This window comes from Astatotilapia calliptera, chromosome 16 (genome assembly GCF_900246225.1).
Source record: "Astatotilapia calliptera chromosome 16, fAstCal1.2, whole genome shotgun sequence".
In the NCBI taxonomy this organism is placed as follows: domain Eukaryota; kingdom Metazoa; phylum Chordata; class Actinopteri; order Cichliformes; family Cichlidae; genus Astatotilapia; species Astatotilapia calliptera.
The window spans coordinates 1,473,345-1,500,893 of record NC_039317.1 but is presented as its reverse complement, the minus strand read 5'-3'; the positions used below and the strand labels follow the sequence as shown (position 1 = coordinate 1,500,893).

Here is a 27,549-nt window from a genome sequence, read left to right as displayed (position 1 = left end):
TGATCTTCTCTCTATTGTGTTGAATAAGGGCAATGATGTGTGGCAGTGAACAATATGTCTAGTTCTGTTTTAAATGATATATCTTTCTTCAAATACTTAAATATTTATTATCTACAATGCTCTTAAATGACCGTCCTGGACACTTTCAACATCAAACTTTCCTCCAGCAGCCCTTTGCACAGTACATAGTATTCAGTGTTACGTTGTTACTATGTGGCACAGTGATGGTTAGCTCTCACAGAAAGAAGGTTCCTGGTTGTCCAGGCCTTTATGTGTTTTTACGGCCTTTATGTGTAAAATCCAACTTCTGAATTGGCCACGAACTCAAAGTCAGTGATAAGAGCAGGTGCTCCATGTGTGTAGAATAAATGTGCTTGTAGTGTGAAGCCCTTTCAGTAAGACCAGACCACAGCGATGTAGAGTGTGAGTGACATAGCCTCAAAGTTATATCTGATTATTTCAAGAAAATCTGAAACAGTGATATTTCTGATAATAAAGAAAGGAGTAGTACAACGACATGTTGGGCCTTCTTCAAAACCTCTGAGGTGTTTGAGCTCTGTTGGAGCTCTGTGTCTATGTGCACACCCAGGAGCTAGAACCTGGACAGCCTTTCCACACACTCCCCATTGATGCTGATGGGCTGCAGCTTGGACTTCCTCCTTCTGACGTCGACTACCAGCTCTTTCATCTTTGGTGATATTGAGGTCCAGGTTGTTGTCAGCACACCAATCTGACAGCCTCTGATCCTCAGCTCTGTATGCTGTCTCATCACCCCAAGGGATGAGCCCCACCACGTTGGTATCATCTGTGAACTAATATAGAGAAAATGCCAGTAATCCCAGCAATCAGACAGCCTTCAAGCACTTGGCAACAGTAGGAAGGAAAAACTCCCTTTAAACATGAAGAAACCTGGCAGAACCATGCTGAACGAGGCCCAGCCATCTGCCTTGACTGTTTTTGGTTGATTATAGGGAGACAAATAAAAAGATGCACTATAACAATAACAAATAATAACCTATTTATTTATTTATTTAGGACGGTGCATGTTAATGAACATAAATGTAAAAAAAAATTACATGAATGTAAACATGCCAGATTATAGCCAAAGGCTAATTTCCATCTGTTGTCCTTAAACATAAAAAATAGACATAATAATAAATTCCATGTCGTCAACCCTCTGAGATCTGGGTAATTACAGGTGTTTACCCTCCAGAGTACTGTGAGTACAAGCTAAAGAGCACCAGGGCTCGCAAAATCGCTAGCCCGACGTCCCGGGGCTAGCGATTTTGCCAGTCAGGCTACCAAAATCTATCTCTGCCCTGCCCGTCGGGCTATCGTAGGAAGGAAAAATATATGTCAATGCTTTTGCATTCTCTCGGAAATGTAGCTGGGTAATTATGTCATTGGCATCGGTGAGCCACTGTCAATATGTGACATATTGAAATCGCGTTTGAATTTGCGCTTGTTTTTTGCTTTCACTTTGCAATCGCGCGAACTGTGTATAGAGAGCGACAGCACTGATCTGTGAGTGATGATAATTTGTGCACCAATTCCTCTGACATCGTCTTATCAATCGTTAGCTTACTATGCAAACATGACAAGTGAAATCTCCCGCAGCTTAAACATGTGAGAGGTTGATCGCGCAGAGAATCGCTGAGCGTTATGTGAGTGTGTGTAAAAGCAGCAGGATTTATATTTGACTACGATGACCTGGATGACTGAGAACCTTCACAGACAGATATATATTTTAGTTCTGCTGAGCCAAATAAGACAGGTCAGGGTGAAGAAGTGACAGCCAAAGAAAAGCTTACCACAAAACGGAAAAGTTGTGACAAATCAGACTATAAGGCAAAAAGAAAGTGCAGCTTTATGGTTTCATGGACAAAAGAATTTCTGTGGCTGCAATATGATGAGCTAAATAACCAGGGCTGCACATAAGTGGTCCGCAGGTGCGCATTCGCTGTCAAAATAAAAACACGCACAAGATAAGAAGTTGCAACGCGTGTTTGCATACATAAGATTTTCAGGAGGAGGACAGACATTTGTTTAAAACTCTTAAAGATGTCGAAGAAGTTCCTTTAAGCAATTACTGTGATGTTCCTCCAAAAAAATGTCAGGAGTCCGAACCACAAAAGAAGCGCGTATTCTCGGAAAAGTGGTTGCAGGAGGTGAGCTGGCTTCAAACAAATGATGAACGCACAGAGATGTGGTGTGGAATGTGCCGTGAAAATCCCACTCTAGGACAAAAACAGTGCTTTTTATATGGACGCAAACGCACGTTGCAACTTCTTATCTGGTGCGTCTTTTATTTTGACAGCGAATGCGCACATGCGGACCACTTAGACACATGAAGCGCCTTGAGGCGACTTTTGTTGTGATTTGGCGCTATATAAATAAAATTGAATTGAATTGAATTGAACTTATGTGCAGCCGTGTAAATAACATAATGTTCTGCCGGCTGTGTCGTTGGTTTTCTCTCGATTTCTGAGTCGACAAGCGCCTTTGTTACTGGGACCAGTCATTTTAAGAAAGGCCCCATTAGAACCCATGAGAAATGCAAGAAATGCATTATTGCTGTCTGCAGTATCTTTCCCAGAACAAACACCAATTGCAAATAACATACTAAAAATAAACCTGAAAAATCTGTTTAGAACAGCTACTATGTTGCAAAGAGTGAACGACCACTGGCACAATGTAGCAGTCTGTGCAAACTTCAAAAAGCAAACGGCCTCGATCTTGGTTCCACTGCGAGCCCTGAGCACCAGTTATTATCTCCATCTTGTAAGTCAGCAGTGAGTATTATAAGCTACTCACAGTGGGTTGCTGTGATGTCTTTATTTCTAGAAAAAAGTTGTTACATTTATGATTGAATAGAAATTTCGACACAAATCTCTCGTTTTCTACTCTCAGACTGTAGCAGAGCACCTTTGGTTGATTCAGAGTTTAGCAACTAATACTGTCTTATCTAGTTCATGGGCTTAGTTTAGACCCCCAGTTTGTCTACTGTATAATTACATATTAGCAATCTACCTGAGGTGACCAAAGTAGGAATACTGTTCATTCTTTATGAAAACTATCTGAAAATGAGGATTTAGATCAGAATTGAGCATCAAGCCTGAGTGTTACACATGATGGAAACAAGAAGACAAACTGAACAGATCCACATTAAAGAAACCGTCAAAATGATCACAACAAACAGCCCAAACAGCTTTTAACTCTTCATTATGGAACAAATAGTACTTAGACTGAAATTAGCCTGTTTTATTGTCCCCCAAAGAAGAAGCTTATTGCGCTGTTACTGAGACTTAACGCCGTAGATTAAATGTACCCTTTGGAAAAAACTGCTGCAAACTTTATGGGAAGATTCATTTGTTGATGTGAACAAAACAACACAGCCAGTTTTTAATTAGTGCTGAAAAAGGAAAAAGAAGTTCACGGTTCCTGAAAAATAATATCACATATGGTGTATGCACAGTGATGTGCAATATGCTTTTAAACAGCACACAGCTTTTTCCACTCACTGTCACTTCTCATCTCATTGTGCCAGGAAAAATGGGAGAAGCTGCTGTGCAGTGAGAAGACAAGGCAATATGCATAAACATTACTGACATGACCTGCAGCTATCACTCTGTATAACTGAGTCATGAAAGAGGAAATGGAGGTGCTGAATTCCTTTCAAAATTTCAGAGATCCAAATAGCACTCAACCCAGGCATGCAGCGCCGTAGTCTGCCACAGCAGCCAAAACAGACGACATCCTCTGAAACTTGGCAGGCGTTTGAAGCAGGCATGAATAGCCTTTATATTTGCTGATGTGTATTAAATGCAGACTCGCGCAGACACTCCCAGCTCCTTTTCGGCGTCCGTATGAAGGATGAATAGCAGTGATTAGCAGCCAATTTGTCTGCAGTCTCTGGTGAAATTTTCACCCAGGCTGACTAACTGCAGCTTTCACCGAGACCTTTTGGCAGATACCAACTCACATCCGTCTGGAAGCTCAGAGGTAACAGCTTACTGTCAGAAACTGAACCGAGCTGAACTAATGAGTGAGCAGCAGCTGTTGGGATGACTGCTAGCTCTCAGCCAAATTAACTCCATAGAAGAGTTAGAAAAACTGTGGGCTAAAGGTCGGCCGTTCTTCTCACAAGTCTGCTGGCTTTTTTTGCTGATAGCAGCACGCTAGCCCGCTCTGGTACAAGGCTCTCAGCTAATTTCTCCCTTCAGTGGTAACTTTTGTATTGAAACTTAAAGTTATTATGTTCAAAGATGTGACCACGTTGTGCTTTGGTTCAGCTGGAGCTGCTAGCTGCCTGCTAAGCTTCTCTTATCTCTTATTCTTTCTTTGTTTTGAAAATTCAATTCTGCGAGACAGACAAACTTTCACAGGTCACATCAGCTGGTCAAAATAAGACTTACCAACATTTTGATGCTAGGCTCATCCTCCCGTCTGGATCCAAACAGGTGTTAATATAGTATTTTCTGACCGATATTTGGAGCCTTCTTGTTTGAGAATCAGTCAGTCTCTACTATGATAACACAGCTGTTGCTGTGGCCTCAGACTCTGACCTTACAGTGACCAACCTGTGTGCAGACTATCAAACCCGAGGCGTGACAGTGTAGAAACTAGAGATGGACCGGTATTGGTCCGATACTGACCTAAATTACTGGATCGGATATCTGAGAGATATCTGTGTATTTGTAGCCTCGCTACCAAACCAGCATTTCATCTCCGAGGAAGTTTTCACAGAGAGAAGTGAAGCAAGTGTGTAAGTTCATTTCTGAATGTTTGTAAAGCATTCCAGCGTTAAGCTTAACAACCAATATGGAGCGACTGCCTCTCTCTCTCTCTCTCTCTCCTGCTGCTTCTTCAGTCATGAAACTGATCAATGATCAGCTGATCGGCTTTTCTGTCGCATTACAAAATACAAAATGCAGCAAGATATTAAAAAAACTATTTTATTGATTAAAAAAGCACTATATCGAATTCATATCGGTACCGGCAGATATCCAAATTTATGATATCGGTATCGGTATCAGACATAAAAAAGTGGTATCGTGCCATCTCTAGTAGAAACTGACAGGCAGGCTACAGTCCGCCCGTCATTGCTATCCTGTGATGCTAAAAGGTGTCCTGCAATGAAATGGTCCTCTAGAAGGAAACAAATGAATCAGCACAGTTATTAACCCTGTGCAGTCATGAAGGAGCGCTACACAAACAGCCAAAAGTCAAAAGTTTGGTTCCCCCTTTGTTTAAGTTTGTCTTTAATGATCCGCTTTCTTGTTTTCTTCTGTGAACCTCAGTAAGAGTGATGACACCACCATCTGGTCCTGTCAGTATCCTGTCTGAGGAGTGTTCTGAGAAGAGCCTGCTTCTTCTAAGAGCTGATAATAACCCAATTAGCACAAGCCAGGGGAGAAAATCTGTGAAAATGACTTGTCTGCTGGAGCTTTTTGGCCTTTTTAGTCACGTGCTGTAGCACAAACAGCAGCGCGCTCACACGTGCCTTCTCTTTTTTGCTTATGTTAAAAATGAGCTTTGTTCTTGTTGGCACATATAATGTAAAAGTGATACACCCCCGTTTAAAGTCCTGCTTTAACCTAAATCCCTGTGATATTTGCATTCTGCTCCTCAGTAAATTAGCTGCATGGTTTTTGCAAATATTCAAAGGTGGGAAAAGGAATATATTCCAGCAGGGAGTCCACATTATCCTTCATTATCCTTGCAAAGCCTTATTTAAAAATCTCTTTTTAATGCAGCTCTGAATAAATGTGTGAAACAAATTCTCCTCCTTAAGGGGGGAATTTACGCATTCATTTTCTTGCAAGTTAGCAGTTCAGGTAGATGGGAATCTAATAGGGATTAAAATGTGTTTGCATGAATGCTGAAGACTCATTTTCTGCTAATAATTAGCTTTTTCCTAAGAAGGCAGCAGGTCTCAGAGGCTGATTCACAGGACTTTTGTTTATTACATATGAACAAATCTGTTAATCGAACAGGCAGGTAAACATGAACCACCTGAGTACTCGAATTACTCTCAGGAACAACAGCTTAGGATGTGGTAATTTTCCACTTAGGTTGCCCAGGTTAGGCAGAGGCTTAGTCCTGACCCATGTCCTTATCCTCCACGTGCTCGCTGGACCTCGGATGGATCTTGAAAATGAAATGAAAGAATGTTTTGACAAGTGAACACTGAAGCTGCACTGATGAATATTCAAATGGATTTAGCAAAGTTGTCCCAGGTGGATAAACTGAGTGTAAACAAATGCTTAAAATGTTTCTTACAAAAATGATTATTTTTGTGTACGTATTGGAAGCTCTAACAGGCTTGCAGTGTTTGCTGAGGCCATGCCAAGCACAGCTTTTTGGTAACACGTTCCTAAAAGCCACAGTAGACAAATCAAGGGAAACTCGTCAGGTCAGAGGAATGAAGCGACTCCATTATATGCTGGAATAACCAGGAGAACCCTGGCTCTGGGCCAGGCTGCAGTTTACAATACAACTTTATTTATGTAGCACATTTAAAAACCAAAGGTACACCAAAGTGCTTCTCAATAATGCAATAAATTAAAATCAAATTAGATAGAGGGGCAATAGCAAAGTACACTGGAAGGTGAAGGCACTAATTAACCAGGAATGCAAGTGAAATAAATAAGTATCAGAAGATAATTTAAGAATTAAATTAATTCATACACGTAAATATCAACGGGAAGATTATTCCAGTAATATTATAAATTATCAAATCACTTTTATTGTCACATCACATGTGCAGGTACACGGGTACAGCACATACGAGTGAAATTCTTGTGTGCGAGCTTCACAAGCGACAGCGGTGTGCAAAAATACATAAGAACAAGCAAATTATAAGAATGACTAAATCTGAGAGTTATATGAATAAATATATGTACAATATAAGAGTGTATGTTCTGGGTCAGTACTGACCCAGCATTCTGAGTTCTGGTCCATTTTTGAATGAACGTTTTGTTTCTCTGGTGTTTTGTTGATGATGATGATTATTGTTTGAGTTCTATGTGTTATATTTAGGGATGGGTATCGTTTAGGTTTTATCCGATACCGGTGCCAAACCGGTACTTTTGAAACGGTGCCGGTGCTTAAACGGTGCTCAAACCGGTGCTTAAAGAATGGAGAACACAAACTTTGTCCAAAAACCTCTCATGTTCAGCTGTTTTTTGTAAAAAAATATAACAATGTTAGCCTTTTCTGCAGCTATGGGGCATATATGGTATCACTCTTGGCTGGCAGCAGTGCTTAAACAATGGAAAAAACACAAACTTTGTCCAAAAATCTCTCATGTTTAACTGTTTCCCTCTTTTTCTTTGGTCATTTTAGCCTTTTTGGCCAGGGTGAAGGGAGTATCTGCCATCAGACAAGAAGACAGCCGCATGTAGCTATGATGATGTTTGCTAGTTCACCTTACATGCATTAATGTAATAACGTGGTTAGCCTACTCAACGTAAATTACACACGAACAACATGAAGCTACTCACGCAGAGAAGAACGGCTGCTGCTGCATCATCATCCTCATCATTTCTGCTACACTGGCAGGGCTGGGGGCCAGTGGGGGATGTTGCTAACTCCGGGTCGATAACAGGCACCACACCCGCAGTAGATGTGCTCGGTGTGAGGTCTCGCAGCAAGCTATCAAATACGGCGCATTTCTGGGCTTTTAAAAAAAACGCTATGCGTCGCCAGGTTCGTCGTCAGATTCGAGGTGTTACCTCCTTTGACAGTATCACAGTATCAGCTTAAAGCACTTGTTGCTGCTGAGTTTGCATCTTTTGCTGTGAAGTACAGCCAGACTTTTGACCGCTTCGCTTTGGGCATTTTTAATCTGTAGCTCTGCTCTAAAAGAACGTACATACCTGGGCCCGCCTACTATCCTCGGAAACGTAAAATGATTGGCTAGAATCTAAAGTGTATCACAGCTCAGGAAAAAAAAGCACCGAAATAAAGCACCAAAATGTGCGCTGCTTTTCGGTCTGGTTACTACCGTTTATGTCAGAACCGGTGCCGGACACCGGTACCCATCCCTAGTTATATTCGGTCTGCGTCTTTATTTAGTGGTTTCTTGTTTCCTGTTTTATTGTGAAGGTCTGTGTCTTATGTGAGTGTGCTCAGTATACGTTTCCCCTGTCTCGTCAGCTTCTCCCAGGTGTGTTCCCCTCCTGTCTCTCATCCCTTGCTTACTGCCGTGTGTACATAAGCCCTGTGCTTCCTTTGTTCTGTCGCGTCGTTAACGTCTTCTGCCCTCACTCCCTCTCTGTGTTCTGTTTGCCAGCCTGCCAACCTGTCTAGTTATTCGGTACTCCTAGTTTAGTTAGTGTTTTTATGTTCTGCTTCATCCCAGCAATAAAGCTGTGTATTTTGAGTTTCTTCTTCCTCCTTGAGTCCTGCATTTTGGGTCCTCTCTTCCTGCCTGCCTACACACAGAATGACTGTGTGTGTGTGTGTGCATATTTTAAAAATAGAATAAACAATACAATAAAATATACAGAGGTTGGCAGTTGGAAATGTGCAAAACATGTGGCATTTATATACAGTATGGAGTGCATAATGTTGAAGTTCCAGTAGTGAAGCTGAGGTGTCTCTGAAGTGTTCAGCAGTCTGATGGCCTGATGGAGAAAGCTGTCTCTCAGTCTGCTGGTTTGGGATCAGAGGCTGCAATTAAGTATCCAATTACAAGCCAGAAATGTTAGGTTGAATAAATAAGTTTTCAATCGTGATTTAAAAGATTGGACAGATCCAGACGCACCAATAGCAGCTGGAAGATTGTTCCAGAGGTTGGGTGTAGCTAAAGCAAAGCCACGGTCACCTCTCGTCTTCAGGTTGCACCAAGAGCATTTGGCCCGATGGTCACATTCTAGGCAAGTCGAGTTTAAACAGTGTTGCCTTTCAGACGACCTCTCTTACATTCGTTTTGTCATAAAAGTGAGGATTCCATTAAATGTTATAATTAGAGCCACGATTTTGAAGACTGTGCTATGAGCTAAGACACTCAGGAAATATGGAAGATGTTTGCGGATCCAGGTCAGGGGACTTCTGCCTGGCAGTCAGGGATCACGATAGTGTTTTCGCTCATGGCAAGGTTATGTACTCGTAGCTTCCTCTTCAATATGCATTCCCCTAGGCTGTTTAACTTGGTAGTGACCTTTTGGAGCATACTCGAGCGTCTTCAGCGCCAGCAGCAAGATTTTCCCTCCAGTGAATTGATTAAAGCAATCGTATGTGCCGTTCTGTATGCAACAAAAAGGAAAACTGACACAGGGGAGCTCATCACCGGAGAGGAAGAGTAAAGAGTCTTAATTAATGGGGGAGACTGTTCCACAGTGACAGAAACATAAATAGAAATAATGAAGTCACTGTGGGGTTACGGCTGTTTTGTGGACCTTGATGCTTTGAGCCTATGGAAAATTTTGTGCACCCTCAGGCCTTTATTCAGAGATTTCATCTCCCAGCTGGAACACACAGGATGTTCCGTGGTGGACTTTTCTAAAGAGTGGAAAACCACAAACGTCATAGCTCAGCACGGTCTCAGAGGTGCTCTTACTGTGGTGTTTCTCTTGAATACTAATGAGACATGCTGACGTGCATCTGCGCCTTGTTGTCGAAGCTAATGAACGGTTCGAATGAGTAGGATTCAGTCTAAATCAGAGTGTATTGTCTTAATTGTATTCTCCATATGGGAGTTTCACAGTTGCATTGCATCATGCAGCACAGAGACGTTTGTTCAGGACAAATAAAGCTGCTTCTTCCAGTGTAAATGCCTGGTTTGTTCTCCGTGTGCTCGCTCTCAGGGAATCACGCTTTTCTGTAACACTGCAGGTCTTAGAACATATCTTAGGATCACTGTGAACTGGCCTAAATTATAAGAAAAGAAAAATGCCATTAAGTGTGTTGTGTGTTTCTAAAGTAGAGCTTAGGAACATTTCAACTGGATGACAGCTGATGGCTTATGTTGCTCCACAGTCCGTGTGACCTAAAGAAACCAGGAAAATACAACAAATGAATTTAGAACAAAAATACAAAGAAACCCTTGCAAAGCTTGATTATGGAAGGCAGACAGCAACGAGGCTGAGAACAGGAAACCTTTTTACTGGGTGGAATAATTCTTTGATTGGATGTAAAAAACCCCAAGGGCCTGAAGTAGTGATATTACTGGCTAACTTCATCAAACTGATATATCTGTGACAGGCTAATATCTGCTGATATATCTGTGACAGGCTGATGTCTGCTGATATATCTGTGACAAGCTAATATCTCCTGATACAGTGGGGCAAAAAAGTATTTAGTCAGCCACCGATTGTGCAAGTTCCCCCACTTAAAATGATGACAGAGGTCAGTAATTTGCACCAGAGGTACACTTCAACTGTGAGAGACAGAATGTGAAAAAAAATCCATGAATCCACATGGTAGGATTTGTAAAGAATTTATTGGTAAATCAGGGTGGAAAATAAGTATTTAGTCACCTCAAACAAGGAAAATCTCTGGCTCTCACAGACCTGTAACGTCTTCTGTAAGAAGCTTTTCTGTCCCCCACTCGTTACCTGTATGAATGGCACCTGTTTGAACTCATCATCTGTATAAAAGACACCTGTCCACAGCCTCAAACAGTCAGACTCCAAACTCCGCCATGGCCAAGACCAAAGAGCTTTCGAAGGACACCAGGAAAAGTATTGTAGACCTGCACCAGACTGGGAAGAGTGAATCTACAATAGGCAAGCAGCTTGGTGTGAAAAAATCAACTGTGGGAGCAATCATCAGAAAATGGAAGACATACAAGACCACTGATAATCTCCCTCCATCTGGGGCTCCACGCAAGATCTCATCCCGTGGGGTCAAAATGATCATGAGAACGGTGAGCAAAGATCCCAGAACCACACGGGAGGACCTGGTGAATGACCTGCAGAGAGCTGGGACCAAAGTAACAAAGGTCACCATCAGTAACACACTACAACGGCAGGGAATCAAATCCCGCAGTGCCAGACGTGTTCCGCTGCTGAAGCCAGTGCATGTCCAGGCCCGTCTGAAGTTTGCCAGAGAGCACATGGATGATACAGCAGAGGATTGGGAGAATGTCATGTGGTCAGATGAAACCAAAGTAGAACTTTTTGGTATAAACTCAACTCGTGTCGTGTTTGGAGGAAGAAGAATACTGAGTTGCATCCCAAGAACACCATACCTACTGTGAAGCATGGGGGTGGAAACAGCATGCTATGGGGCTGTTTTTCTGCCAAGGGGACAGGACGACTGATCCGTGTTAAGGACAGAATGAATGGGGCCATGTATCGTGAGATTTTGAGCCAAAACCTCCTTCCATCAGTGAGAACTTTGAAGATGAAACGAGGCTGGGTCTTCCAACATGACAATGATCCAAAACACACCGCCCGGGCAACAAAGGAGTGGCTCCGTAAGAAGCATTTGAAAGTCCTGGAGTAGCCTAGCCAGTCTCCAGACCTCAACCCCATAGAAAATCTGTGGCGGGAGTTGAAAGTCCGTGTTGCTCGGCGACAGCCCCAAAACATCACTGCTCTCGAGAAGATCTGCAGGAGGAATGGGCCAAAATACCAGCTACTGTGTGTGCAAACCTGGTAAAGACCTATAGTAAACGTTTGACCTCTGTTATTGCCAACAAAGGTTATGTTACAAAGTATTGAGTTGTATTTTTGTTATTGACCAAATACTTATTTTCCACCCTGATTTACCAATAAATTCTTTACAAATCCTACCATGTGGATTCATGGATTTTTTTTTCACATTCTGTCTCTCACAGTTGAAGTGTACCTCTGGTGCAAATTACTGACCTCTGTCATCATTTTAAGTGGGGGAACTTGCACAATCGGTGGCTGACTAAATACTTTTTTGCCCCACTGTATATCTGTGACAGGCTGATATCTACTGATATATCTGTGACAGGCTGATATCTGCTGATATATCTGTGACAGGCTGATATCTACTGATATATATATTATAGCGATACAAGATGGATAATGCACTTTTTAAAACTTCTGGAACCAGTTCCTTCATCTATTCGAGAGCGGAGCTGCTGGCACTAAAAACAAAGGGACAGACCGGCATGCGACACAACATCCCGGCCGAGCTAAAGAGGAGCTACAGAGGCTGCAAAGCTGGAGCGAGGAGAGCGGATCACCGGAGGCGATTCAAACCATCAATCCCGACAGTGATCATGGGCAACGTGAACTCGTTACAGAATAAGATTGACGAACTGTGCGCTCTGAACAACCACAGACTATACCGTGAGTGCAGCTTGTTTATCTTCACGGAGACGTGGCTAACCGAGCTAACGCCGCAGGCTAACGTAGACCTATGCGGTTTCACACCCGTGAGAGCCGATAGGGACACGCAGGCCAGCGGAAAAAGCAGAGGTGGGGGACTCATTGTCTACTTTAACAACAGATACTGTAACCCTGGACACGTCTCCGTTAAAGTTTCGGTATGCCGTCCGGACCTGGAGCTGCTAGCTGTTAGCTTGCGGCCATATTATCTACCTCGGGAGTTCAGTCATGTGATCTGTGTGTGTGTTTACATCCCTCCGAGGGCCGACGCAACAGCTGCCTGTGAGAAAATACACACAGTCACAGCAAGACTTCAGACACAAAACCCCGAGGCTTTCATTATTATATCTGGAGACTTTAACCATGCCACACTGGACTCTACTCTGGCTGCTTTTCACCAGTTTGTGAATTGTCCCACAAGGAGCAACAGGACAATTGACCTACTGTATGCTAATGTGAGAGATGCATACAGAGCCACCCCCCTCCCCCCACTAGGGAAGTCAGACCACAACCTGGTTTACCTACAGCCACAATACACACCCCTCGTCCAAAGGCAGCCTGTCACAACGCGCTCCATCCGGAGATGGACCCCAGAAAAGGAGGATGCTCTGAGAGACTGCTATGACACCACAGACTGGGATGTGCTCCTGAGCCCACATGGTGAGGACATAGAGGGGGCGACACACTGTCTTACAGACTACCTCAACTTTTGTGTGGACACAGTCGCCCCTGCTAAGACAGTACGGTGTTATCCTAATAACAAACCGTGGGTAACACAGGAAGTCAAAGCTGTCCTCAACACGAAGAAGAAGGCTTTCAGGAGCAAAGTGAAGGAGGAGATGAAAGCAGCACAGCGGGAGGTGAAACGCTGCCTGAGGGAAGCAAAGGACACCTACAGGAGGAAGGTGGAGCAGAAGTTGGAGAGGAACAATATGAGGGAGGTCTGGAATGGTGTGAAAACCATCACAGGCCACAACACCAAGAAAAGCACAGTGGGGGGGACTGTGGAGAAGGCAAACGAACTCAACAACTTCTTCAACAGGTTTGACCAGCCCACAACCCCCCCACCCTCACCTTTACTACAGAGTCCTCTCCCCACTCTCCTGCCTCCCTCGCTTCCCCCCCTTCCTGACACCATGACACCCCCCTCCTCCAATCCCTCTCTCAGCAGCAAGACATCTCCCCCCCCCCCCTCCTCCCAAACATCTCCCAGTGTCACAGTGGATCAGGTCAGGAGACAACTGAGGAAGCTTCGCCCCAGAAAGGCAGCAGGCCCAGACAAGGTGTGTCCTAGGATGCTAAAGGCGTGTGCTGCTGAACTTGGGGAGCCGCTACAACGAGTCTTCAACCTCAGTCTGCGACTGGGGAGAGTGCCCGCCCTATGGAAGACATCCTGCATCGTCCCGGTCCCCAAAAAGAACCGGCCCAATGAGCTGAATGACTTCCGACCGGTGGCACTGACGTCACATCTTATGAAGACTCTAGAGCGGCTCTTCCTCAACCTCCTCCGACCACAGGTACAACATGCCCAGGACCCACTACAGTTTGCATACAAGGCGGGTGTCGGAGTGGAGGATGCCATCCTGTACCTCCTACACAGAGCCCACTCACACCTGGATGGGGGAAAAGGCACGGTCAGGATCCTGTTTCTTGACTTTTCCAGTGCCTTTAATACCATCCGGCCCTGTATGCTTCAGGAAAAACTGAACAGGATGGAGGTGGACCCCTGCCTGGTGGCTTGGATCTCCGACTACCTCACCGACAGACCACAGTACGTCAGGCTGAAGGACATCACGTCTGACACTGTGGTCAGCAGCACAGGAGCACCACAGGGAACTGTGCTGTGCCCTCTTCTCTTCACCCTGTACACCTCTGACTTCTGCTACAACTCTGAATTATGCCACATTCAGAAGTTTGCAGACGACACAGCCATCATGGGGTGTATCTGGGATGATCAGGAAGAGGAGTACAGAAGTCTGGTGAGGAACTTTGTCGCATGGAGTCACACAAACCACCTGCAACTCAACACCTCAAAGACTAAGGAACTGGTTGTGGACTTCGGGAGGTCTAGAGCAGGTCCACTGCCGGTTCAGATAGAGGGGGAGGAGGTGGAGGTGGTCAACAAGTACAAGTACCTCGGGCTGTGGGTGGACAATAAACTGGACTGGTCATGCAACACAGAGCACCTGTATAAAAAAGCCCAAAGCCGACTGTACTTCCTCAGGAGGCTGAGGTCTTTTAACATCTGCAGGAAGCTCCTGAGGATGTTTTACCAGTCGGTGGTTGCTGGAGTACTTTTCTATGCTGTGGTGTGCTGGGGGAGCAGCACAGCAAAGAGGGACTCATCCAGGCTGGAGAAACTGATCAGGAGGGCTAGCTCTGTGGTCGGCATGAAGCTGGACACTCTGGTGACAGTGGCAGAGAAAAGGACACTAAAGAAACTGATGGACATTATGAACAATGCTGGGCATCCTCTGCACACGGCCATTAACAACCAGAAGAGTCTGTTCAGTGACAGGTTGCTTCTCCCCAAGACAAGAACTAACAGACTTAAAAACTCCTTTGTCCCACACGCCATCAGACTGTTTAACTCCTCTCTGGAGGGGAGAGGGAGGGGAAACAGGAGGACAAAGGAGGGGGGAACAACTAAGCTGTAGTGCCTCTTCACCTCACTGTACAATACCTTTTGTGCAATACTTTTGTAAATAGTCAACGGTGCAATAGACTCAATACTTGAAATGTGCAATTCACTTGTATTTTTATTTTTATTCCTATTTATTCTATTTATCCCCTTCGTATATTTTATTTATATTGTCTCTGTATTTATATATATGTGTGTGTGTACAACTCTGTAACTTCTGTCGGTGCTGTGCTTTTTTGGAAATTGAATTTCCCAGAGGAACCCACCCGAGGGATTAATAAAGTTCTATCTTATCTTATCTTATCTTATCTTATCTGTGACAGGCTAATATCTGCTGATATATCTGTGATAGGCTAATATCTGCTGATATATCTGTGACAGGCTGATATCTGCTGATATATCTGTGACAGGCTAATATCTGCTGATACATCTGTGACAGGCTAATATCTACTGATATATCTGTGACAAGCTGATATCTGCTGATATCTGCTGATATATCTGTGACAGGCTGATATCTGCTGATATCTGCTGATATATCTGTGACAGGCTAATATCTGCTGATATCTGCTGATATATCTGTGACAGGCTGATATCTGCTGATATCTGCTGATATATCTGTGACAGGCTGATATCTGCTGATATATCTGTGACAGGCTAATATCTGCTGATACATCTGTGACAGGCTGATATCTGCTGATATCTGCTGATATATCTGTGACAGGCTAATATCTGCTGATATATCTGTGACAGGCTGATATCTGCTGATATATCTGTGACAGGCTAATATCTGCTGATATCTGCTGATATATCTGTGACAGGCTGATATCTGCTGATATATCTGTGACAGGCTAATATCTGCTGATATATCTGTGACAGGCTAATATCTGCTGATATCTGCTGATATATCTGTGACAGGCTGATATCTGCTGATATATCTGTGACAGGCTAATATCTGCTGATATCTGCTGATATATCTGTGACAGGCTAATATCTGCTGATATCTGCTGATATATCTGTGACAGGCTGATATCTGCTGATATCTGCTGATATATCTGTGACAGGCTGATATCTGCTGATATATCTGTGACAGGCTGATATCTGCTGATATCTGCTGATATATCTGTGACAGGCTGATATCTGCTGATATATCTGTGACAGGCTAATATCTGTTGATATCTGCTGATATATCTGTGACAGGCTGATATCTGCTGATATCTGCTGATATATCTGTGACAGGCTGATATCTGCTGATATCTGCTGATATATCTGTGACAGGCTGATATCTGCTGATATATCTGTGACAGGCTAATATCTGTTGATATCTGCTGATATATCTGTGACAGGCTGATATCTGCTGATATATCTGTGACAGGCTGATCTCTGCTGATATATCTGTGACAGGCTGATATCTGCTGATACATCTGTGACAGGCTGATATCTGCTGATATATCTGTGACAGGCTGATATCTGCTGATATATCTGTGACAGGCTGATATCTGTTGATATCTGCTGATACATCTGTGACAGGCTGATATCTGCTGATATATCTGTGGGCTCTAATGAATGAGAATATTTCATAATTAACTGTTATGTAGGGAAAAATCACTGTAGTTGCAATACTGGCCCATGCAGAGCCAAACTATTCATACACAGGAAACTTCTCATTTATCATTAATAAGCAGTAGTTAGAAGGGATTAGCAGATACAGTACTATGTATTTTGCAGCAGATGCTTCCCCTACATGAGCTGGTTCTGGTTTCTTCCTGTTAACTGGGAGTTTTTCCTTCCCACTGTTGCCAAGTGCGGGAGGATTGTCTGATTGTGGGAGATTTAGGTCTTTACCTTATAATATGAGGCGACTGTTCATAAAATTTAATTTAATTTCTTACTTTGGTAATTCTGAAGGAGGCCTTATAACTATTAAATCTGTATGTGATACTTGTATGGTTGTAAGTGGGTAGTCAATAGTGAATTGAATACATTATTAAGTGATGCTAAATATTTGATATCCATATTCTTTTAGAAGCTGATGATGTTGAATGCAGTGTAACTGTTCTGCAGCACAGAGCCTCACAGGCTGTGTGTGATGAACACACCTGACTCCAAGTAAAACAATAAAACAACCAACATCAGAACACGTTTCATGTTTGTAGCTGGAAGCGTTTACAAAAGCAAAGTTGTGCGAGTGTGCGCAACTTACTGACACACATTCTTGTGGCTATTCTGTTTCTTCCAGAAGCTTCCAGTGCCAAGCTGAGGTAACACATCTGCTTTTGCCAGATGTGTGAGCCCCAGTTCCATTTGTTAATCCCTCCTGTGCTGATGTGAGCGCATGTGTAAATAAGCCAATCGCGTACCTGCTTTAACATTCAGCCACGAGGCCCCCCTCGGTGCACGACTCAAAATGAGGAAGCGGTTGCATCAATCACAACAACAGCCTGAACCCTCTCACTGCTGTTTTGATTATCGACCGCGAAGCAGCATCGCGGCGTATTTGATGACGCCTCTGCTGTGGCGCGCCGTAAGTGTCGGACGGTCATTTGTACCGCAGGCCGTCGCTTCTCTGTAGTCGTGGAAAGCCGAATGATCGGCTCGTCTGATTGTGCACAACTGTCCGCCCGGAGCTCCTGTCAATGATCCGTCTTTTTTGGTGCTTTGTTGTACTTATTGATCTGATATGTCACCTGTCTCGAATCGGTTATGACGAAGCTGACGATCAGTCATTTGAGAGGAGGAGTTGTTTGTCTCTGTTTCCATCTCCATATTTCACTCGCTCGGTTCTTGTTTGTGTCCCCTGGCGTTGTCTGGAGCTGAACGTGAGGGAGGAAAAGAAGGATGACATATCACATCGGCACTGAGAGGTTTTTGTTTTTAGCTCTGCAGGGGAAAACACAATATCAGAACCCTTATTTTGCCCCCGGCTGCCTCAGTGGTCATTTTATCTCAGTCTCACACAGAACACCAACGATTCTTATCACTTTACATCAAATAATATGTTAGGATATTGGATAGGAAAAAGATATTGCCCTTGGTCTATCCTAGTCAGCACTTTGTTGCTGTCGGGGCTCCTCTGGGATTTAGATTTTTATTCTTTTTATTTTTGAAGTGTGCAGTAAAAGAAGAACTTTGCTGTGTCCTGGTGAAAATCTGATTCCTCACAGCAGACATGAGGTCACGTGCTGTCTCTGTGATTTACATCAGAATTGTTTCAACCAGAGTCTGTCTTCTCTCACCTGCAGAGGTTTGTCGGGAACGGGAACTCGGAGAGCGTCGTTCAGAACAAGCTGTCCCACCCTGTGAGGACACGCTTCCTGCGATTCGTCCCCCTTGACTGGAACCCCAGTGGCTGGATGGGCCTCAGGGTGGAGGTGTACGGGTGCTCCTACAGTGAGTAACACTCAGCCTGCAGTTAATCCCATGGTATCAAAGTCTGCACTGACCCTCTCTAGTCACACTGCGTGTATCGATTTATTTATTTATACACTTGGTTTTGTAGCGTAGGACAAATACTTCAAAATGTATGATGCTGGATTCTTGGAGTATTTACTAGCACAAGGAGCATTATTGTAATTATTTTCATTTTAAAAGCATCAGTGTTTCAAAAGCACTTTACGGAGCTTTGGGACCTGTGTACAGACCAGTGATTTAAACCTTCGCCCTCACAGCTTTGGTCTGCTGCCACTGTTAGCTCTTCTATTCACAAGTTTGACAGTTGAAAATTCTCTTTCCAAATTTGTCTTGCCTGTCACATTTTCATAAAATGAGGAGTGTCCCATGTTTTTGTAGCTTAAATTTACAGAAGTTTCCAAGGTTTAAATGCACCACAGGAAGACAGCCTTGCTGTTTTTTAAACAGGACCACTATGTGGATATATCGACTGAGTGTGCATGTGTTTCCTGATAAGCTTTTGCCCTTTTGTTTGGGATTAAGAGGTTTTGGAATGAATGTGAATAAATGTCACCACAAAGCCACACAAACATACCTCGCCCTGCCAATGGGCGAGACAAGGCAGCACTCAGAGATCTCCAGTGCAGTAGTAAATAGTAAATGGAATGGTTCTTATATAGCACTTTTCTGCTCTGAGCTCTCAAATCACTTTACATCACACATTCATATTGTACAAGCACTTTTTTCTATGCTTTTTCTGTGTAAGTGCTTTCTATCTAACATCCACACACACTCACACTCCGATGGACGCAGCGCAGAGCAACTTGGTACTTAGTATCTTGCCCGAGGATATTTGGCGTGCAGACTGGAGCAGCCAATAATCGAACCACAAACCTCGGCATTAGTGGAGCATCTGATGACCTGTCGATGCACCATTCTGGACTGCTCCAACAACACATCTGTAAGAGTTCAAATATCTTACAGTTTTCAGGTTGTTGTGTCTCTCTGTGTGGGCTTTATGGGACAAGCGCTCTGTGACATTTAAACCTGTGACACACACTGATAGCAGAGCAGCACCACCCCTGAAGGTGTGAAACTTGGTGCTTTTAGCTGCATCAGCTTATAATATCTCACACCAAGCAAACACTAATGAAAGCATCTGGATAGAAAAGGCATCGTGTCCATTATTGGTATTATTGGTATATAATCATTGTGCAACAGTCTTTTAAAAGCAAAGCAATGACTTGTGATTATAACAGAAGCAAAAATGAACACAGTGCGTTTTATATATCTTGAACAGTCAATAAAAAGCACGTAATGGGGATTCACTGGTGCACCTCGCCCACACGTTGTGAAGCAGCACTAACTAGATGAGCCAGTGAATTACTGCACACTGGAACACCATCAGAACAGGTCATGGTGAACAGTTTTATGATACCGACCACTTCAGCAATGTTGGAGAAGTGACTGCCTCATACAGCGCAGTACAAATTAAAGCTGAAATCTGAAGATTTAACTCCTGCAGGTAAGTGGTTCTGGTGGAGTGGCATGCCTCGGAAACTGAAAACATGCACTTTTGGACCCAACCCACACGTTTTGCTTGCATAATTTAGGTCTACTTTTTTTCCTTTTCACTGGATCTCAACCTCGTTGAAGACCAATGGAAGATTTTAGATGGATGTCTCAGACAGCCGTAACTACCATCATCTGAACACCAAATAATAGTATGTCTTTGTAAAAATGTTCCTTTCCTCCTGCAGACCTTTGGAGAGTCACTGTGGGGCATGATGATCCAACGCCTTACCAGACATTTTGTATTTCCTGCGGTTTTTCGTACTGTAATACTCTGAGTCATTAAAATCGGATGAGTGTAGCAGTAAGGAATTACAGATTCCAAAAGCTGCACAGGACAAGATCTCTGGAACGGGCTCACCTCAGTGGAATCACATAGCTATTATCAATACTATCATTTCCACCAGAGTTTTATATTCGTGTTTATATATGCGGTTTATATATCCATGGGTTATTCTAGTGTATTGTGGTGACATTAAATTATAATAAATTGTGCCAAATGGCACAGGTTGCTTTGTCGCATGCTTTATCATTGTCTGTTGTTCTTTATAGAAGCGCATTATTCTCCTGACACTGAGTCACTGAGGTTTTATGTATCCAGACATAACAGAAACCATGTGCTGCTTGCCAGGCTCAGATGAACAAAACATGGCATTAGACCGTATTATTTAGCTGCTGGACAGATGGCTTCACATCTAACACTAGAATACTTTAGTATAAAGAGGAGTTCATGTTCAGCTCAATGACAGTAAAAAGCCCAGGTCCTGTGGGTTCAAAGCAATACCAGTTCCCACCACTCCTCCATAACTCCTCCATAAAATCTTCCTCCATGATCATGATCATGCCGGTGAGGTCTGGATGCTGGATGCTCTGATCCTACTTTAACGTATTTTTGCTTATTTTTTGCTATTTTCTGTTGCTATCTGCCTGATCTTGCATTATTGACATTATTGTAATTACACATTTACAATACAACAGAGATACTCTCATTTCTACTAGTCCATAATATACGTACATTTCATCGTGTTTAACTCTGGTTAAATCTGGCCAAGCGAGTGCCGGCAGGAGAACAAAGGACGTGACCCAAAGCGAAGGCTATGAGGGAAATGAGCCAGCATCAGGAACAGGCTATGGGTTCACACACAGCCTTGCTAAGTATCCTACTAGCCAATGTTCAGTCCTTCCAGAACAAGCTTGACAACCTCAAGGTCCGTGTCAAGTTCCAGAGAGACATTTGGGACTGCAGCCTCCTGAATAAAAACTGGCATTTCTCCCTTTACGTGCTCTGGCTCACCCAACCTTTTTTTTTTAAAATTATTTCTGGGTTTTACCGTTTACAATGCGGGTTACAGGCATTGATTAACACAATCTGCAAAAAAAACCAAACAATCAGGAGTGACCAGTAGCCAGATTATTGATTTTAAAATTTGAGAATTAAATTCGCCTTATGTTATTCACGTATGCTGTTAACTCCTCCATCCTGTAAATCTCTAGTGTTATTTCCCACCACAATGATAAAGTTGGTACATCTTGTAATAACCATTTCTTTGTTATACATTTTTTACTTGCAACTAGCAACATTTATTTTTTTAATAATAGATTGGATTCATATAGCGCTTTTCAAGGCACCCAAAGCGCTATACAATGCCACTATTCATTCACTCTCACATTCACACCCTGGTGGAGGCAGCTACGGTTGTAGCCACAGCTGCCCTGGGGCAGACTGACAGAAGCCAGGCTGCCATATCGCGCCATCGGCCCCTCTGGCCAACACCAGTAGGGTAAAGTGTCTTGCCCAAGGACACAACAACCAGGACAGAGAGCCTGGGGATCGAACCGGCGACCTTCCAGTTACAGATACGCTTCCCAACCCCCTGAGCCATGGTCGCCCCTAGACCATTCCTGTGGCGTACATCCAAAAAAATTGTTTTCATTCCAAAAGGGAATGTACAGTTGAAAATTTTTTGTAGTGTTTCGTGAACGTCTTTCCAATAAGTCCTGATCAAAGGGCAGTCCCACATTATGTGAGTGTGGTGTGCTCGTTGGTGTCCACATTTTCTCCAACATACAGGGGGATTCCCGTCATAATGAGTCTTTTGGCAAAGGGTGATAAAGAACCTTATCATAGTTTTCCATCCAAATTCCCTCCATCTTCGTGAGGAAGTGCATTTCCATTGTCGTTCCCATATTTGAGTCCATTCATCCTTTGTTATGCACACTCCTCCCTCCTCCCATAATCCGGTTGTTCAGTCTGACGTCACTAGCCGTGTCTGGACCTAAACTCCGCTGCAGGTCCATATATCAAACGATCACTATGGCATTACTGAGAGTTAAAAACTGTCTAAAGTCTTTCATCTTTAATAAAATGATCAGCATTCTGCTCTACCAGGTGTAACAATTGAGTTTAACATCCAGGCATCCATGAAAACGGAAGTTATGGCATTTAACGGCGTTAGAAGTTAGCAGGAAGTTAGCTCGCTAGCTTCTATCTAAATACAATATAGCATGTCCTGACTGCGGGGTTTTGGAAACAAATTAAAACGTACAGCTCTGCTATCACTTCCAACATAAATGAAGACAGAAAACTAAACAGCAGTGACGTTTGTAGGGTTACTGAATTTGGGCTAGCTGGTATATAATGATGTGCTAGATGACCGCTAGCGACACAGCTATGTTAGCATAATATAAACAAGCTAACTTTTTTTCCACTCGATAAAAGTTACCGTGAGTGTTCTCGGTGGTCAGGAACAAATGTAATCGCATGGCAGGATGCTGTAAAAGGACCAAACTTCAGCCAGGAGAGCAACTGAGATAATCCATCCACAATACGAGGTTAGTCATTCATATACTGCTGCATGGGCTGGGCTGTAGTTACATCCTAAGGTTTTAAAAACTGAACTTAAATAAATGATTAGCGGTAATAAAAGCCGAGGGAGGTCAACAGTGATCACTGACTGACTGTAGGAGCTTTTTGAGATCAAATAGAAGAAAATACATAACATTAAATATGTTAACAACACAAAAGCCATATTAAACGCAGACTACTTTAGGCCCGGAAGTAGGATTCGTCACGTCATCACTTAACGACCGGATATCTTCACATATTCAGTTAAGTGAAAAAGCTTATTTGTAAGAAATGTATACAAAAAGGAAATTTTTATTTTTTATTGACACTATATGCCTTTTTAAGCATAGCTATCAAATCGACATTAGTGTTCAACGCCACTCTGATTGTTGTCTTAATATAATGTCTTATTTGCAAGTATCGATAAAAATCCTGCTTTTCGAGATTGTATTTTTGTTTCCGTGTATGAAAACTAATTAAGTTCCCATCTTTAATCAGACTATCGAATGTAGGTAATCCTTTAGCAGACCAACTTTTAAAACATGAGTCCAATTTATTTGGGGCAAAATCAGTCATATGCATACCATTTAAATAAAGCCAAGTCCTGTTCCAATTTAAATTCCCTCACAACATTTCTCCATACATTAAGTGTACATTTCACCCTTGTCTATATATTTTTGAATGTTTAAGTCCATCAGGACAGCTTGTATTGGAAAAGAAAACATGCTCTCCTCAATATTTTTCCATTGTGCTTTATAGCTTATATCACACCAGTTAATCACAGTCTTCAACTGAGCAGCCCAAAAATAATTTTTCAGTGACGGCAGCTCCTCCTGTGTTTTTTTTTAAAACAAACCCTTGGTCTCTTCCCTCCCCGTATAAATCGTGATATAATTTTGTCCCATTTGTTAAATTGGCTTTGATCAATTTGTATTGGTAGTGTTTGGAATAAATACAGTAATCTTGGCAGAATATTCATTTTGATGGATTCAATTCGTGAGTATAAAGTTAGAAAGGGAATCTAACTTTCTAACTTTATACATGATATCAAACATGTTCCATCATTTGATATCATCCACTATTCTCTTCTGCAGGGAACCAAAATTCTCCTCAAATAATTTAGTTAGGTCTTTAGGTATGACAACTCTCAAGTATTTCAATGATTTTCTTGCCATCTCATTGGATATTGAGCAACCAAGTGAGCTGGGGGGCTATAGTTATAGTTAAGTATTTGAGTTTTGGACATATTAATTTTATACCCAGAAAGTTTCCCAAATTTTTGGCATAGATTCATCAGTTCAGGTAGAGAGTTTGTGGGCTGTTCTAGGTATATTAATATACCATCTGCATAGCAAGCAGGCTTATGTTCCTGTTCTCTAATGTTTATTCCCTTGATGTCTTTGTTTTGTCTGATTGATTGTGCCGGAGGTTCTAAGTATAATGCGAATAAAAGTGGAGACCAAGCGCAGCCTTGTTTATTTCCTCTTTGCAGAGCGAAGCTATTTGAGAGATAACCATTAACTTTAATTCTTGCAGTAGGGTTAGTATATAATGCCTTCACTGTATCAATAACTCCATTATGTAAGCCAAATTTGTTCAAGACTTTGTAAAGAAAGTCCCAATATACAGAGTCAAAAGCTTTTTCTGCATCGATACTCATAAGCATGGCTTTAATTTTAGATGTTTGTATCTGATTTATTACATGAAGAGTTCTGCGTATATTGTCCTGTGTCTGCCGATTTCTTATGAACCCCGTTTGGTCATTACTAATTAGGTTGGGTAAAAATTCTTCCATTCATCTGGCCATTATAGAGGTAAACAGTCTGTAATCTATGTTGAGGACAGAGATGGGTGTATATGAGCCACACTCAGTTTTGTCTTTACCTTCCTCTGGGATAGCCGAGATGATAGCCTCATTCCAACTCGGTGGGATTTGTGCTTTTTTAAACGCCCAGTTGAAAGTAGAGAGTAATATAGGGATCAATTCCTGCTCAAACACAGTGGTGTTTCTGAGTAGCTTATTTGCTTAGCGATTTAATTAACAACTTTTAAATACATTCTTCTTTCATAGTATAATCTTCACGTGCTTCCTCCGAAGCACACTTTCTGTGTACTCACTACCTAATTTATAGCCAAAGTATTCACTCACTGTCTCTGTACTGTCTCGCTAGCCTAGCTTAGCTCGTAGCCGACTCATTAGCACCATGGCTACTTCACCTGTCCCTCCTGCACTTTCTTGCTCATTGTGTCAGATGTTTAGTTACTCCTCGGCCTCCTTTAGCAGTAATGATATCTGTAACAAATGTAGCATATTTGCAGCGCTGGAGGCCAGGATTACTGAATTGGAGACTCGGCTTCGCACCCTTCATTCACCCGCAGCTAGCCAGGCCCCTGTAGCTGGTGCAGCCGAAAATAGCGTAGGCCTCGCTAGCTGTTCCCCGGCAGACCCCAAGCAGCTGGGGAATCAGGGCGGCTGGGTCACGGTGAGGAGGAAGCATAGTCCTAAACAGAAGCCCCAGGTACACCACCAACCCGTTCATGTGTCTAACCGTTTTTCCCCACTCGGCGACACACCCGCCGGGGGTCAAACTCTGGTAATTGGTGATTCTGTTCTCAGACATGTGAAGCTAGAGACACCGGCAACCATAGTCAATTGTCTTCCAGGGGCCAGAGCAGGCGACATTGAAGGAAATTTAAAACTGCTGGCTAAGGGTAAACGTAAATTCAGTAAAATCATAATTCACGTCGGCAGTAATGACACCCGGTTACGCCAATCGGAGGTCACTAAAATCAATATTGAATCGGTGTGCAACTTTGCCAAAACAATGTCGGACTCTGTAGTTTTCTCTGGTCCCCTCCCCAATCAGACCAGGAGTGACATGTTTAGCCGCATGTTCTCCTTAAATTGCTGGCTGTCTGAGTGGTGTCCCAGAAACGATGTGGGCTTCATAGATAATTGGCAAACCTTCTGGAGGAAACCTGGTCTTGTTAGGAGAGATGGCATCCATCCCACTTTGGATGGAGCAGCTCTCATTTCTAGAAATATGGACAAATTTATTAAACCCCCCAAAATATGACTATCCAGAGTTGGGACCAGGAAGCAGAGTTGCAGTCTTACACGCTTCTCTGCAGCTTCTCTCCTCCTGCTACCCCCCCAAAAACCCATCTCCATAGAGACTGTGTCAGCTTCCAAACAGACAAAAAACAAACTAAAAACCAGCAACAAACAACTTAAACATAAACAATCACAAAGAAAGAACAATACAGTATCCACATCTGAACCAAAGAGTAAAACAGTGAAATGTGGATTATTAAATATTAGGTCTCTCTCCTCCAAGTCTCTGTTAGTACATGACTTAATAATTGATCAACAAATTGATTTACTCTGCCTTACAGAAACCTGGTTGCAGCAGGATGATTATGTTAGTTTAAATGAATCAACACCCCCCGAGTCATTCTAACTACCAGAAACCTCGAAGCACAGGCCGAGGGGGAGGTGTGGCAGCAATTTTTCACACCAGCCTATTAATTAATGAAAGACCCAGACAGACTTTTAATTCATTTGAAAGCCTGATGCTTAGCCTCGTCCACCCCAGCTGTGAAACTCAGAAACCAGTCTTACTTGTTATCATCTATCGTCCACCTGGGCCTTACACAGAGTTTCTGTCTGATTTCTCAGACTTTATATCTAATTTAGTTCTGAGCTCAGATAAAATAATTATTGTGGGTGATTTTAACATCCATGTAGATGCTAAAAATGACAGCCTCAACATGGCATTTAATCTGTTATTAGACTCAATTGGTTTCTCTCAAAATGTAAAAGAACCCACCCACCACTTTAATCACACTCTAGATCTTGTTTTAACATATGGCATAGAAACTGAACATTTAACAGTGTTTCCTGAAAACCCTCTCCTGTCTGATCATTTCCTGATAACATTTACTTTTACAATAATTGATTACACAGCGGTGAAGAGTAGACTTTATCAAAGTAGATGTCTTTCTGAAAGCACTGTAACTAAGTTTAAGAATATAATCCACCCACTGTTATCATCTTCAATGCCCTGTACCAACACAGAGCAGAGCAGCTATCTGAACGCTACCCCAACAGAGGTCGATTATCTTGTTAATAATTTCACCTCCTCACTACGTACGACTCTGGATACTGTAGCTCCTGTGAAAACTAAGGCCTCAAATCAGAAGTACCTGACTCCGTGGTATAATTCTCAAACACGTACCCTAAAGCAGATGACTCGTAATCTGGAGAGGAAATGGCGTGTCACAAATCTAGAGGATCATCATTTAGCCTGAAGAAATAGTTTGCTGCTTTATAAGAAAGCCCTCCGCAAAGCCAGAACATCTTACTATTCATCACTGATTGAAGAAAATAAGAACAACCCCAGGTTTCTCTTCAGCACTGTAGCCAGGCTGACAAACAGTCAGAGCTCTGTTGAGCCAACCATCCCTTTAACGTTAACTAGTAATGACTTCATGAACTTCTTCACAAATAAAATTTTTATCATTAGAGAAAAAATTACCAATAATCATCCCACAGATGTAATATTATCTACAGCTACTCTTAGTACCATTGATGTTAAGTTAGACTCTTTTTCTCCAACTGATCTTTCTGAGTTAACTTCAATAATTACTTCCTCCAAACCATCAACGTGTCTTTTAGACCCCATTCCTACAAAACTGCTCAAAGAAGTCCTGCCATTAATTAATTCTTCGATCTTAAATATGATCAACCTATCTCTAATAATCAGCTATGTACCACAGGCCTTCAAGCTGGC

General features: G+C 42.7%; 1 protein-coding gene across 3 annotated transcripts in view; it reads left to right on the top strand.

The window, feature by feature from the left end:
* cntnap5a (contactin associated protein family member 5a) overlaps positions 1-27,549 on the top strand; it is a 145,721-nt gene that overhangs the window by 36,081 nt on the left and 82,091 nt on the right. For all 3 annotated transcript variants that reach the window (XM_026145972.1, XM_026145975.1, XM_026145974.1), the window contains exon 4: positions 18,192-18,339. In XM_026145972.1, coding sequence (XP_026001757.1) covers positions 18,192-18,339 — 148 coding nt within the window. The remainder of the gene's footprint in view (positions 1-18,191; positions 18,340-27,549) is intronic.